Source organism: Salvelinus alpinus, chromosome 3, assembly GCF_045679555.1.
Source record: "Salvelinus alpinus chromosome 3, SLU_Salpinus.1, whole genome shotgun sequence".
Classification (NCBI taxonomy): Eukaryota; Metazoa; Chordata; class Actinopteri; order Salmoniformes; family Salmonidae; genus Salvelinus; species Salvelinus alpinus.
In genome coordinates this window covers 8,885,359-8,901,682 of record NC_092088.1, presented here as the reverse complement: position 1 = coordinate 8,901,682, position 16,324 = coordinate 8,885,359, and the positions used below count along the sequence as shown (strand labels likewise).

The 16,324-nt window shown below is 45.2% G+C and overlaps 1 protein-coding gene across 4 annotated transcripts in view; it reads left to right on the top strand.

Annotated features, from left to right (window-relative positions):
• The first annotated feature begins 293 nt into the window (after window positions 1-293).
• pde10a (phosphodiesterase 10A) overlaps window positions 294-16,324 on the top strand; it is a 139,262-nt gene continuing 123,231 nt past the window's right edge. For 3 of the 4 annotated variants that reach the window (XM_071391410.1, XM_071391412.1, XM_071391409.1), the window contains exon 1: window positions 295-849. In XM_071391410.1, the coding sequence (XP_071247511.1) occupies window positions 786-849 (64 nt within the window). In that variant the 5' untranslated portion in view covers window positions 295-785. Of the gene's footprint in view, window positions 850-16,324 lie in introns of all 4 variants that reach the window. The other variant, XM_071391411.1, reaches the window with a different exon arrangement.

The following is a 16,324-nucleotide window of genomic DNA, read 5'->3' as shown; positions in this document are numbered from 1 at the left end:
AAGACTCATTTTTGTTTGCAGGCATCGCCTGTGAAATCTCGTGAAAATGAAAATTGGGTTTACTTTCAGAATTGACTGGAACTTAAATAGCATTGACGTCAACATTGGTTAGCATACCTGGGACGCAACCACACCTGGGATTTGAACTCACAACCTCTTAGATGACAGCAACCTGATTTCACATGTGCAAAACATGTGGAATTGTCACATGTGAAATCATGTGATTTTCCACATGTGAAATCATGTGGTTTTTCCACAAGGGTGGGGAGACAGGAGTACTCAGCATTCATCTCCAGCGCTGCCAATACTTCACACTTTTCAGTTTATTCCCTCTACTAGGCTACGGTATAGTTACTGCATTTTGCCTTTGTAGGGCAGAGTACAGTCCTATTTGTCCCTCCTACCAGTCCGTGCCTCCCTCCGTTCCGTCGCCGTCTCCCTCCTCTCTTTCTCTTCCTCCTGCACATTCACGGTTTAACTGCTGCCACGGAGAGTAGAGGAGGCGGTCCAACCGACGTTTAGCTAAACCCTGTACCGTCGCTGCTCTCGCCTCTACCGTGTACCGTAGGCTACCGTGCTCATCACGGATCACGCACTGCTCACGACCTCTGCACCCCCCCAGCTCGGTTGGCTCGGGGTATTGTAGGACCTATAATCTCCAGGCAATCTGGATCAACCTTTCCAGTTCCGGTAACGAACAGCGGCAGTTTGAGCAAAGAAGCACAGCACCCTAGTTTCTCTCGGTAGCTTGTCCCTCCTTGCGCTCTGCTCTCTCACAGGCAGACATGGAGGATGGTCCGTCTTCGACAAGCTGTTTTCGAAGGATAACGGACTGTTTTCTGGGCTCAAGTAAGTACTTTTTCTTTGCAACAGTCAAACTGTTGAATGCCATCTTTATCAATGGGATCAGGTCTATCAATTTTGAATGGAGATAAGTAAATGTGTTGGTATTCCGCACATTTACGCATGTTTTATTATGAACGATTTGAACGCGGGATTTTGTGGCTCTAGTTTTTGGACTTTGCCGTGATCACAATTAGGCTACACATTAATGCTCGATTATTAATATATATATATATATATATTATTTATTGAACCTTTATTTTCACAGGGAGTCATGTTGATCGACCTATATCTTTTACAGATTAACCCTGCAATTACAAAATATATACACATCAATACACTACGAGAAGCAAAACAGAGATAAAAAAAAAGCAAACAATAAATAGCCTACACAATTAATACACATTTCTTATTATGATGACTTGCAGTTATAACAACTTGAAAATAGCCTATCCAACTTTCCGAATGACAACAGATATATAGCTGATCAGTGATAACATCCGAAACATGGGTGTTATCAGGGAACAGTAGAACACCCCCCCGACATGTAGCTAGCCTAGTGAACGATGAGGAGTAGACACAGTCCTTTACTTTACGAAGAGAGTACCGGAATGAAATCCCGGGTCCATTGTTGTGGTAAAATTGGTGTACGGAGCTGCTGGCGCGAAAGAAGCAGCACCACTGTTGACCCGTTTCTCCAGAACCTAAAGTCCAGACTCTGTCTATGCATTGCGCGTTCATTCCTTGCAAGACAGCGCGGCTATGGCTCGTAGATAGGCCCCCATTGTTATGTTTAACTTACATACAAAGTTAAACGTAAAAGCGAAATAACTTATATACTGCCTGTCTGTAAAGTAGACCTATCAATATTTCCCTTGACTAGCCCTACACGGCAGCCACCTATTTAGGCGCGTTTTTCTCTGACGCACATCACACCTACAGTAGGACTACAGTTACACTTAATTGTTCTTAAACTGCTTGTTTGGACCCTGGATGCTGATTGTACAAGCAGTCTTCCAACCCGTGCTATATTGGCCATCACATGCACACATTATGCCTGCTAACAGTTCAATCAGAAAATGATCACTGTGCCTCCATCAGAATATCATGCGCATGTTGCTGTCGGAATCATCGCTTGTATTTATTTAAACTCGAATATTATTTTCCAGCCGAGCATTTAGTTTGGTGCAGCGGGGGTTAATATAAGGTTGTCTGTCTGTCCAACCTCGGAAAACAATGTTTTACTTTAGAAGTTGATCTCTGTACAATACATTGAGAGTGAACGGTGCCCAGACGAGAAGAGACAACTTTTTTTTCTGAGCCAGGCGAAATCACGCATCAACTGATCAAGGTCATTATTATGGACATATCCAAGTAAATTCCAAAATTAAATAAAAAAATATCAAATAAACGAAAATGCAGCTAGTGTACTGTCGTTACAGGTTCAATGTTTGACGTGACTGAGTTAGCTGAAGTTGGCTAGCGAGCTTGGAAGTGACAATAACGTTATCCAGCCTGCATAGCAACCATTTCGTTTAGAACTTACGACCAATCCTTTTGCATTGCAACTATGCCAAATGAACTCTGCTATATTGCGTCTGGCTGAAAAGGCCATTGAAAGTGGGTTTTTAACTACTTTGAAGATATGAAACAAACAGACATTGTCAAAAATAGCAATTTTATTCTTCAAAACCAACTTTATAAGAGGTTTTAAAAATAGGTTATAATAGACTCTAAATCTGATGATATACTGCTATGCATTGTTGGCAGAATAGATGGATGCAGTTCAATGAGTAATTCATATAATTCACTAATAGTAGGGTTGATCCGAGCGATCCGACCTCACAACTAGCTAAAGTTGTCTAGCTTGCTACTGTAGCTACTTCCAGACATAAATGAGAGAACACCTCACTCTGACCATTTTTCTCACCCTAGCAGAGCTAGTAAGGCTGTTTTCATGTTACCCAGAGCGTTGGTGACTGTAATAGGCTGACCACGCGAGCTGCGAGCGTTGCAAAATAAATTTAGAAATCTATGTTATTCAATTATTGCACCCACACTGCTCGCGCATGTCAACGAGCGTCTGCGATGCCAAGGGCTAAAATAGAACTCCTTTCTATTTCTGACGCAGATCGCGCTGCAAGTCCTGCCTCTCCCATCTCCTCATTGGTTAATAGAAGCAGGTACCCACGTGCCATCTCCTCATTGGTTATACCCATGTGGGTGATTGAAAGACGAACTGTGTTGCCGGTCGGTGTAGTAATACAATGAAAGTTTAGATGCCAATCACCATATAAGTTCAAAGATGAAAAAGCCTGGGAGGAGGAAATATGACTAGAAACGATTCGGAGTGGGTGAATGACCGACTTTTCCCCCTCATGTATTTTTTGTTGGCTACAACAAGAGATGCTGCAGGTGTCATTTCGTTAGCTAGCAAGGAATGTGAATCGCTTCGCTAGTTAGCTTTTCTGAACTTGAACTACTGTTATCCACAGTTAGCATATCTCTTAGATCAAATGGACGGGCTGTCAGGCAAGTTCCAATTCAGTTTTCAAACCGTGGGTTGGGACAAGCATGCAAGCAAGCTGCAGAAGAGCGAGCGGGCTACTATTCTCTATTGTTTATCAGTGCAATTTTTAAGACCAACGAGCTGAAAAGTTTGAGAGGGCATATCTATCTAGATTTGAGCTCATATCTCTTTGGCAAGCATTAGTTGTTGGTCTTGTTGATGTGCGTAGGCAACCGAGGGAGAGAGAGCCTACCTTTTCAAGGTTATTTGATCAGTAGGATTGTGAAGTTCCCAAATGTAAGAGGACTCCCGTGGTATTTACATATTTCCAGAAATCCTTTCCAGGTGTATATTTGTGGCTTTTGATGAATGTGTTCTATTGCTCTAAAGTCACGCTGTTGCTACTTCCTGTAAACACACAGTCCAGTTCATAGTGAATGTGTTCTAATGATCTAAAGTCACGCTGTTGCTACTTCCTGTAAACACACAGTCCAGTTCATAGTGAATGTGTTCTAATGATCTAAAGTCACGCTGTTGCTACTTCCTGTAAACACACAGTCCAGTTCATAGTGAATGTGTTCTAATGATCTAAAGTCACGCTGTTGCTACTTCCTGTAAAAACACAGTCCAGTTCATAGTGAATGTGTTCTAATGATCTAAAGTCACGCTGTTGCTACTTCCTGTAAACACACAGTCCAGTTCATAGTGAATGTGTTCTAATGATCTAAAGTCACGCTGTTGCTACTTCCTGTAAACACACAGTCCAGTTCATAGTGAATGTGTTCTAATGATCTAAAGTCACGCTGTTGCTACTTCCTGTAAACACACAGTCCAGTTCATAGTGAATGTGTTCTAATGATCTAAAGTCACGCTGTTGCTACTTCCTGTAAAAACACAGTCCAGTTCATAGTGAATGTGTTCTAATGATCTAAAGTCACGCTGTTGCTACTTCCTGTAAACACACAGTCCAGTTCATAGTGAATGTGTTCTATTGCTCTAAAGTCACGCTGTTGCTACTTCCTGTAAACACACAGTCCAGTTCATAGTGAATGTGTTCTAATGATCTAAAGTCACGCTGTTGCTACTTCCTGTAAACACACAGTCCAGTTCATAGTGAATGTGTTCTAATGATCTAAAGTCACGCTGTTGCTACTTCCTGTAAACACACAGTCCAGTTCATAGTGAATGTGTTCTATTGATCTAAAGTCACGCTGTTGCTACTTCCTGTAAACACACAGTCCAGTTCATAGTGAATGTGTTCTAATGATCTAAAGTCACGCTGTTGCTACTTCCTGTAAACACACAGTCCAGTTCATAGTGAATGTGTTCTAATGATCTAAAGTCACGCTGTTGCTACTTCCTGTAAACACACAGTCCAGTTCATAGGGAATGTGTTCTATTGCTCTAAAGTCACGCTGTTGCTACTTCCTGTAAACACACAGTCCAGTTCATAGTGAATGTGTTCTATTGCTCTAAAGTCACGCTGTTGCTACTTCCTGTAAACACACAGTCCAGTTCATAGTGAATGTGTTCTAATGATCTAAAGTCACGCTCTTGCTACTTCCTGTAAACACACAGTCCAGTTGAAAGTGTATGACGGCAGGCACATTTGGCAAATGTCTCATTTGCATATAGGTCTACTGTAGCTCTGATTGGCTATGGCGCACCGGTCTGCGTAGACTCTGTCCTGGAAAGGACAGATGTTTTTATTAGGTTTTATTTACTGCAGTGTCTATTAATTACCCAAAACGCACCGCTGCTTTCCCACTCTATATTGCTATACAATTACCCAAAACGCACCGCTGCTTTCCCACTCTATATTGCTATACAATTACCCAAAATGCACCGCTGCTTTCCCACTCTATATTGCTATACAATTACCCAAAATGCACCGCTGCTTTCCCACGCTATATTGCTATACAATTACCCAAAATGCACCGCTGCTTTCCCACTCTATATTGCTATACAATTACCCAAAATGCACCGCTGCTTTCCCACTCTATATTGCTATACAATTACCCAAAATGCACCGCTGCTTTCCCACTCTATATTGCTATACAATTACCCAAAATGCACCGCTGCTTTCCCACTCTATATTGCTATACAATTACCCAAAATGCACCTCTGCTTTCCCACTCTATATTGCTATACAATTTTCCAAAATGCCTTACTATATGTAATTCCCAAACATGAAAATGACCATATCTAAGTGCTCGCTTGTCAGAAAATGTAAAAATAATTATATAAAAAAGGGTGCCATATTCTTCCTGGGGGTATATTAGAACAGATTTTAATAAGATTTCATGTTGCTAAAATACTGTCAGTTCCACATTAAAGTCACCACAGTCTAGTAGTCTATTCAGTGGCATCATGTCAGTATTAAAGTCACCAGAGTCTAGTAGTCTATTCAGTGGCATCATGTCAGTATTAAAGTCACCAGAGTCTAGTAGTCTATTCAGTGGCATCATGTCAGTATTAAAGTCACCAGAGTCTAGTAGTCTATTCAGTGGCATCATGTCAGTATTAAAGTCACCATAGTCTAGTAGTCTATTCAGTGGCATCATGTCATTATTAAAGTCAACATAGTCTAGTAGTCTATTCAGTGGCATCATGTCAGTATTAAAGTCACCATAGTCTAGTAGTCTATTCAGTGGCATCATGTCAGTATTAAAGTCACCAGAGTCTAGTAGTCTATTCAGTGGCATCATGTCAGTATTAAAGTCACCAGAGTCTAGTAGTCTATTCAGTGGCATCATGTCAGTATTAAAGTCACCAGAGTCTAGTAGTCTATTCAGTGGCATCATGTCAGTATTAAAGTCACCAGAGTCTAGTAGTCTATTCAGTGGCATCATGTCCGTATTAAAGTCACCAGAGTCTAGTAGTCTATTCAGTGGCATCATGTCAGTATTAAAGTCACCATAGTCTAGTAGTCTATTCAGTGGCATCATGTCATTATTAAAGTCAACATAGTCTAGTAGTCTATTCAGTGGCATCATGTCAGTATTAAAGTCACCATAGTCTAATAGTCTATTCAGTGGCATCATGTCATTATTAAAGTCACCATAGTCTAGTAGTCTATTCAGTGGCATCATGTCATTATTAAAGTCAACATAGTCTAGTAGTCTATTCAGTGGCATCATGTCATTATTAAAGTCAACATAGTCTAGTAGTCTATTCAGTGGCATCATGTCCGTATTAAAGTCACCAGAGTCTAGTAGTCTATTCAGTGGCATCATGTCATTATTAAAGTCAACATAGTCTAGTAGTCTATTCAGTGGCATCATGTCATTATTAAAGTCACCATAGTCTAGTAGTCTATTCAGTGGCATCATGTCATTATTAAAGTCACCATAGTCTAGTAGTCTATTCAGTGGCATCATGTCATTATTAAAGTCAACATAGTCTAGTAGTCTATTCAGTGGCATCATGTCAGTATTAAAGTCACCATAGTCTAGTAGTCTATTCAGTGGCATCATGTCCGTATTAAAGTCAACATAGTCTAGTAGTCTATTCAGTGGCATCATGTCATTATTAAAGTCACCATAGTCTAGTAGTCTATTCAGTGGCATCATGTCAGTATTAAAGTCACCATAGTCTAGTAGTCTATTCAGTGGCATCATGTCATTATTAAAGTCAACATAGTCTAGTAGTCTATTCAGTGGCATCATGTCATTATGTCATTGAGAAGCAGCAAAACATTTTGCCCTGCTGCTCTTTTCAAAATCAGTGACGTCTCTCTGACAATCAATTAATCATGTCTTAATTTAGGATAATCCTGACAGCCCTTCCTGGGCCAAGGGAGAGCGCTCAGGGATAGATTAATTGTGTCTGAGGGGAACTGACGTTCACAAAATGTCACATGCACTTTAGTCTCTCTCTCTCACTGGGGAGAAAACATACTTTCAATGCGTCGTCTGTTTCCTGTGTAATTTGCTTAGACAATGTAACTTTTTAAAACTCAAAATGAAGCGTATACACTATATATACAAAAGTATGAGGACAACCCTTCAAATTAGTGGATTCGGCTATTTCAGCCACACCTGTTGCCGACAGGTGTGTAAAATCGAGCACACCGCCATGCAATCTCCATAGTCAAACATTGGTAGTAGAATGGCCTTACTGAAGAGCTCAGTGACTTTTAACGGGACACCGTGATAGGATGCCACCTTTCCAACAAGTCAGTTTGTCAAATTTCTGCCATGCTAGAGCTGCCCCGGTCAACTGTAAGTGCTGTTATTGTGAAGTGGAAACGTCTAGAAACAACAACGGCTCAGCTGAGAAGTGGTAGACGCGTAAAAATCGTCTGGATAGTGCCAACTGTAAAGTTTGGTGGAGGAGGAATAATGGTCTGGGGCTGTTTTTCATGGTTCGGGCTAGACCCCTTAATTCCAGTGAAGGGAAATCATAAAGCCACAGCATACAATGACATTCTAGATGATTCTGTGCTTCAGCATGACAATGCCCCCGTGCACAAAGCGAGGTCCATACAGAAATCGTTTGTCGAGATCTGTGTGGAAGAACTTGACTGGCCTCCACAGAGCCCTGACCTCAACCCCATCGAACACCTTTGGGATGAATTGGAACACAGACTGTTAGCCAGGCCTAATCGCCCAACATCAGTGCCCGACCTCACCAATGCTCTTATGGCTGAATGCAAGTCCCCGCAACAATGTTCCAACATCTAGTGGAAAGCCTTCCCAGAAGAGTGGAGGCTGTTATAGCAGCAAAGGGGGGACCAACTCCATATAAATGCCCATGATTCTGGAATGAGATGTTCGTCTTTGTTTTCTGTCTAATGTCCTTTCTCAGTCATAGCCTCACACAGACATCCTGCCGTACACCAGCCTGGTCCCAGATCTGTTTGGAGGTTAGTTATTACACATGTAGTTGGTGTTTTAGTGTTGCAATCATATACCATCCTATCAAAATGTCACTCCTTTTAAATGATACAGTATCCCTAGTGTCTTCTCAGGAGGACCAGGAGTCCGGCAAGAGAGACAAACTGATACCTTTACTTTGATAGGATTCACATATTCTGAGTAAACTAGACGTGTGTGCTCGTGTGTGTGCTCGTGTGTGTGTGTGTGTGTGCTCGTGTGTGTGTGTGTGTGTGTGTGTGTGTGTGTGTGTGTGTGTGTGTGTGTGTGTGTGTGTGTGTGTGTGTGTGTGTGTGTGTGTGTGTGTGTGTGTGTGTGTGTGTGTGTGTGTGCTCGTGTGTGTGTGTGTGCTGTGTGTGTGTGTGTGTGCTCGTGTGTGTGTGTGTGTGCTCGTGTGTGTGTGTGTGGAGGTTTGTCACCATGATGGAACATCTCATCCTACATTCAGGACAACACTCCTTGGTATCAGACAGATGCAGCTACTGACCACTCTGTCTCCCAGCTACTACAACACTAGACTGAGGCTGCAGGGGGAACTCACTGCCCTGGACTGTGTTGACCACTCTGTCTCCCAGCTACTACAACACTAGACTGAGGCTGCAGGGGGAAACTCACTGCTCTGGACTGTGTTGACCACTGTCTCCCAGCTACTACAACACTAGACTGAGGCTGCAGGGGGAACTCACTGCTCTGGACTGTGTTGACCACTGTCTCCCAGCTACTACAACACTAGACTGGGGCTGCAGGGGGAACTCACTGCTCTGGACTGTGTTGACCACTCTGTCTCCCAGCTACTACAACACTGGACTGAGGCTGCAGGGGGAAACTCACTACTCTGGACTGTACTGACCACTCTGTCTCCCGTTCCATGTACCCGAATGCTGCCATTGGCGAGGCTGCAAGTTCTGCCAACCAAATATAATGTAGCACTCTGTTACCCTACAAAACCTTGACCCATTTCTTTTGTATTTTACATGAGTCAAATGTAATGAAGTCCATTGGTCATGTTGTGAATGGCTGCTGTTCATACAAGGATTTGTACATTTTTGGAAGTGGGCTGCTCATTGGACGGCTACATGGAGCAGTCCTTTGCAGAGAAGCTGCTTAAATACAAGCTCCTCGTGGCACGCTTGGACAGCCTCGGGTGGAGGTGTAAGCTGGTGGCTCTGATATTTGGCAGTCTCGGCCACGTACACAGGCTTCCAGTGCGTGGCCTCCAGATTGCGGGCCTGACAAAAAACTAGGGCAAAGCAATTGGCTAGGTACTGCTCTGTTTCAGCTGTCACAGGCAGCCTAGCTGTTTGGAGAAAGAGGTGCTTGCTGTACCCTTGAGTGCCGTGCAGACAGGGACCTTATTTGGATCCTTTTTCTGTCAATCTGATTGGTGGATTCAAATAAACTATTTAAAATGTGTGTGTGTGTGTGTGTGTGTGTGTGTGTGTGTGTGTGTGTGTGTGTGTGTGTGCCCTGGGGTGTCAGAGGTCACTCCAGGTCAGCACTAATAGCATCTGACAGGCATTCTCAAACCAAAATGGCTGTGGAGGAGGAAGTGACTTAACTCAATGAAGAAGTCTGTGTTGTGGGCAGGAAGTTATCATGCTGGGCATTTCCTGGTTCCATTGAATGTCATTTAATCATGGTAGAGTAGTGACTGAGTCTGTGTCCTAAATGGGACCCTATTACCTATATAGTGCACTACTTTTGACCAGGGTCCATAGGGTATCCCATAGGGCTCTGGTCAAAAGCAATGCACTATATAGGGAGTAGGGTCCCATTTAGGACAGAGACTGCATGCGTTCTCCCTCACAGAGAAGCACTTCTTTCAGTATCTAATGGTACACTATGGATGTGTTGCAGATTGGTTAATGATTGGTCTATGGATGTGCTGGGTAGACTATTTCCCGGCCCTACTCAATGTAATTTAATCAAAGTAGTGAGTTCTCCCCCAGGGAAACGAGGCGTTCAAGAGTAGTATTGTGGATTGTTCTATGATTGATTGGAATATGAATGTCCACGTTAGCTGAAATCATGCTGTTGTTTACTACTTATCCTTGGGGTCAGGGCTCATAAAATAGCTTGGTAATGGAGGAGGAGGAGGAGGAGGAGGAGGGGGGACGAGGGGGAGGAGGTGGGGAGGGGAGGAGGAGGAAGAGGGGGGAGGAGGTGGGGAGGGGAGGAGGAGGAAGAGGGGGGACGAGGGGAGGAGGAGGAGGAAGAGGTGGAGGGGGGGGGAACTGTAACCTACAGCTAGATCAGAACCCAGCCCTAAACTATAACATACAGGTATATCAGAACCTATCAGAACCCAGCCCTAAACTATAACATACAGGTATATCAGAACCCAGCCCTAAACTATAACATACAGGTATATCAGAACCTATCAGAACCCAGCCCTAAACTATAACATACAGGTATATCAGGTATATCAGAACCCAGCCCTAAACTATAACATACAGGTATATCAGGTATATCAGAACCTATCAGAACCCAGCCCTAAACTATAACCTACAGGTATATCAGGTATATCAGAACCCAGCCCTAAACTATAACATACAGGTATATCAGAACCTATCAGAACCCAGCCCTAAACTATAACATACAGGTATATCAGAACATATCAGAACCCAGCCCTAAACTATAACATACAGGTATATCAGAACATATCAGAACCCAGCCCTAAACTATAACCTACAGGTATATCAGAACATATCAGAACCCAGCCCTAAACTATAACCTACAGGTATATCAGGTATATCAGAACATATCAGAACCTATCAGAACCCAGCCCTAAACTATAACATACAGGTATATCGGAACATATCAGAACCCAGCCCTAAACTATAACATACAGGTATATCAGAACCTATCAGAACCCAGCCCTAAACTATAACATACAGGTATATCAGAACATATCAGAACCCAGCCCTAAACTATAACCTACAGGTATATCAGAACATATCAGAACCTATCAGAATCCAGCCCTAAACTATAACATACAGGTATATCAGGTATATCAGAACCCAGCCCTAAACTATAACATACAGGTATATCAGGTATATCAGAACCCAGCCTTAAACTATAACATACAGGTATATCAGAACATATCAGAACCCAGCCCTAAACTATAACATACAGGTATATCAGAACCTATCAGAACCCAGCCCTAAACTATAACCTACAGGTATATCAGGTATATCAGAACCCAGCCCTAAACTATAACCTACAGGTATATCAGGTATATCAGAACCCAGCCCTAAACTATAACATACAGGTATATCAGGTATATCAGAACCCAGCCCTAAACTATAACATACAGGTATATCAGAACCTATCAGAACCCAGCCCTAAACTATAACCTACAGGTATATCAGGTTTATCAGAACCCAGCCCTAAACTATAACCTACAGGTATATCAGGTATATCAGAACCCAGCCCTAAACTATAACATACAGGTATATCAGGTATATCAGAACCCAGCCCTAAACTATAACCTACAGGTATATCAGGTATATCAGAACCCAGCCCTAAACTATAACATACAGGTATATCAGAACCTATCAGAACCTATCAGAACCCAGCCCTAAACTATAACATACAGGTATATCAGGTATATCAGAACCCAGCCCTAAACTATAACCTACAGGTATATCAGAACCTATCAGAACCCAGCCCTAAACTATAACATTCAGGTATATCAGGTATATCAGAACCCAGCCCTAAACTATAACCTACAGGTATATCAGGTATATCAGAACCCAGCCCTAAACTGTATCTGGTTGTGGCTTCAGATTATGAGGAAATTGGCGCTTTATTTTTATTATCTTGACTAGACTTCCAGAACTTTTTTAAGTAGACTGAAATTCTGAAGTTCCTTTGACAGGATCGGACCATGGAGACAGAAATGCGTAGGGCTCATCAAACCAGGATCCACAGGATGGGGAAGCACATGGTTACTGAGGCTATAGTGTTACACACTCGACCCGACTCCGGTCCAGTCTACTATAACTTCACCTTGGTGTTGTAAAGATCAGGACCTTGACCTTTCTATGGCGGTAACCTATGACCTTTCTATGGCGGTAACCTATGACCTTTCTATGGCGGTAACCTATGACCTTTCTATGGCGGTAACCTATGACCTTTCTGTGGCGGTAACCTATGACCTTTCTGTGGCGGTAACCTATGACCTTTCTATGGCGGTAACCTATGACCTTTCTATGGCGGTAACCTATGACCTTTCTATGGCGGTAACCTATGACCTTTCTATGGCGGTAACCTATGACCTTTCTATGGCGGTAACCTATGACCTTTCTATGGCGGTAACCTATGACCTTTCTGTGGCGGTAACCTATGACCTTTCTGTGGCGGTAACCTATGACCTTTCTATGGCGGTAACCTATGACCTTTCTATGGCGGTAACCTATGACCTTTCTATGGCGGTAACCTATGACCTTTCTATGGCGGTAACCTATGACCTTTCTATGGCGGTAACCTATGACCTTTCTGTGGCGGTAACCTATGACCTTTCTATGGCGGTAACCTATGACCTTTCTATGGCGGTAACCTATGACCTTTCTATGGCGGTAACCTATGACCATTCTATGGCGGTAACCTATGACCTTTCTATGGCGGTAACCTATGACCTTTCTATGGCGGTAACCTATGACCTTTCTATGGCGGTAACCTATGACCTTTCTATGGCGGTAACCTATGACCTTTCTATGGCGGTAACCTATGACCTTTCTATGGCGGTAACCTATGACCATTCTATGGCGGTAACCTATGACCTTTCTATGGCGGTATCCTATGACCTTTCTATGGCGGTAACCTATGACCTTTCTATGGCGGTAACCTATGACCATTCTATGGCGGTAACCTATGACCTTTCTATGGCGGTAACCTATGACCTTTCTATGGCGGTAACCTATGACCTTTCTGTGGCGGTAACCTATGACCTTTCTATGGCGGTAACCTATGACCGTTCTATGGCGGTAACCTATGACCTTTCTATGGTGGTAACCTATGACCTTTCTAACGTAGCAGGCGAAAGAGTTCCCACATCATCTGAGTTATTCAAACCAGTCTGTCTGTCTGTCTGTCTGTGTGTAGGTTTTTGTGCGTCAGTCAGTCGGAGGGGGGTTCACACCATACTGTAGACTCATGGGGGGGTTCACACCATACTGTAGACTCATGGGGGGGGGGGGTTCACACCATACTGTAGACTCATGAGGGGGGGGGTTCACACCATACTGTAGACTCATGGTGGGGGTTCACACCATACTGTAGACTCATGGTGGGGGTTCACACCATACTGTAGACTCATGGTGGGGGTTCACACCATACTGTAGACTCATGGGGGGGTTCACACCATAATGTAGACTCATGGTGGGGGGGGGGGGGGGGTTCACACCATACTGTAGACTCATGGGGGGGGGGGGGTTCACACCATACTGTAGACTCATTGTGGGGGTTCACACCATACTGTAGACTCATGGTGGGGGTTCACACCATACTGTAGACTCATGGGGGGGTTCACACCATACTGTAGACTCATGGTGGGGGTTCACACCATACTGTAGACGCATGGTGGGGGGGGTTCACACCATACTGTAGACTCATGGTGGGGGGGGGGGGGGTTCACACCATACTGTAGACTCATGGTGGGGGGGTTCACACCATACTGTAGACTCATGGTGGGGGGGGGGTTCACACCATACTGTAGACTCATGGTGGGGGGGGGGGGGGTTCACACCATACTGTAGACTCATGGTGGGGGGGGGGGGGGGTTCACACCATACTGTAGACTCATGGTGGGGGGGGGTTCACACCATACTGTAGACTCATGGGGGGGGGGGTTTACACCATACTGTAGACTCATGGGGGGGTTCACACCATACTGTAGACTCATGGGGGGGGGGTTCACACCATACTGTAGACTCATGGTGGGGGGGGGGGGGTTCACACCATACTGTAGACACATGGGGGGGGGGGGGGTTTACACCATACTGTAGACTCATGGGGGGGGGGGGGGTTCACACTATACTGTAGACTCATTGGGGGGGTTTACACCATACTATAGACTCATGGGGGGGGGGGGGGTTCGCACCATACTGTAGACTCATGGGGGGGGGGGGTTCACACCATACTGTAGACTCATGGGGGGGTTTACACCATACTGTAGACTCATGGGGGGGTTTACACCATACTGTAGACTCATGGGGGGGGGGGGGGGTTGCACCATACTGTAGACTCATGGGGGGGGGGTGCTTGCACCATACTGTAGACTCATGGGGGGGTTTACACCATACTGTAGACTCATGGGAGGGGGAGGGGGGGTTCGCACCATACTGTAGACTCATGGGGGGGGGGGTTCGCACCATACTGTAGACTCATGGGGGGGGGGGCGGTTCGCACCATACTGTACACTCATGGGGGGGGGGGGTTCACACCATACTGTAGACTCATGGGGGGGGGGGGGGTTCACACCATACTGTAGACTTATGGGGGGGTTACACCGTACTGTAGACTCATGGGGGGGTTCACACCATACTGTAGACTCATGGGGGGGGGTTCACACCATACTGTAGACTCATGGGGGGGTTCACACCATACTGTAGACTCATGGGAGGGGGTTCACACCATACTGTAGACTCATGGGGGGGGGGGGGGGGTTCACACCATACTGTAGACTCATGGGGGGGGTTCACACCATACTGTAGACTCATGGGGGGGTTCACACCATACTGTAGACTCATGGGGGGGTTCACACCATACTGTAGACTCATGGGGGGGTTCACACCATACTGTAGACTCATGGGGGGGGTTCACACCATACTGTAGACTCATGGGGGGGTTCACACCATACTGTAGACTCATGGTGGGGGTTCACACCATACTGTAGACTCATGGGGGGGTTCACACCATACTGTAGACTCATGGGGGGGTTCACACCATACTGTAGACTCATGGGGGGGTTCACACCATACTGTAGACTCATGGTGGGGGTTCACACCATACTGTAGACTCATGGTGGGGGTTCACACCATACTGTAGACTCATGGTGGGGGGGTTTACACCATACTGTAGACTCATGGTGGGGGGGTTTACACCATACTGTAGACTCATGGTGGGGGGGGGGGGTTCACACCATACTGTAGACTCATTGTGGGGGGGTTTACACCATACTGTTGACTCATGGTGGGGGGGGGGGGGGGGGTTCACACCATACTGTTGACTCATGGTGGGGGTTCACACCATACTGTAGACTCATGGTGGGGGTTCACACCATACTGTAGACTCATGGTGGGGGTTCACACCATACTGTAGACTCATGGTGGGGGTTCACACCATACTGTAGACTCATGGAGGGGGTTCACACCATACTGTAGACTCATGGTGGGGGTTCACACCATACTGTAGACTCATGGTGGGGGTTCACACCATACTGTAGACTCATGGTGGGGGGGTTTACACCATACTGTAGACTCATGGTGGGGGGGTTTACACCATACTGTAGACTCATGGTGGGGGGGGGGGGTTCACACCATACTGTAGACTCATTGTGGGGGGGTTTACACCATACTGTTGACTCATGGTGGGGGGGGGGGGGGGGTTCCCACCCTACTGTTGACTCATGGTGGGGGTTCACACCATACTGTAGACTCATGGTGGGGGTTCACACCATACTGTAGACTCATGGTGGGGGTTCACACCATACTGTAGACTCATGGTGGGGGTTCACACCATACTGTAGACTCATGGAGGGGGTTCACACCATACTGTAGACTTATGGTGGGGGTTCACACCATACTGTAGACTCATGGTGGGGGGGGGTTCACACCATACTGTTGACTCATGGTGGGGGGGGGGGGGTTCACACCATACTGTAGACTCATGGTGGGGGTTCACACCATACTGTAGACTCATGGTGGGGGGGGGTTCACACCATACTGTAGACTCATGGTGGGGGGGGGGGGGGGGTTCACACCATACTGTAGACTCATGGGGGGGGTTCACACCATACTGTAGACTCATGGGGGGGTTCACACCATACTGTAGACTCATGGTGGGGGGGTTCACACCATACTGTAGACTCATT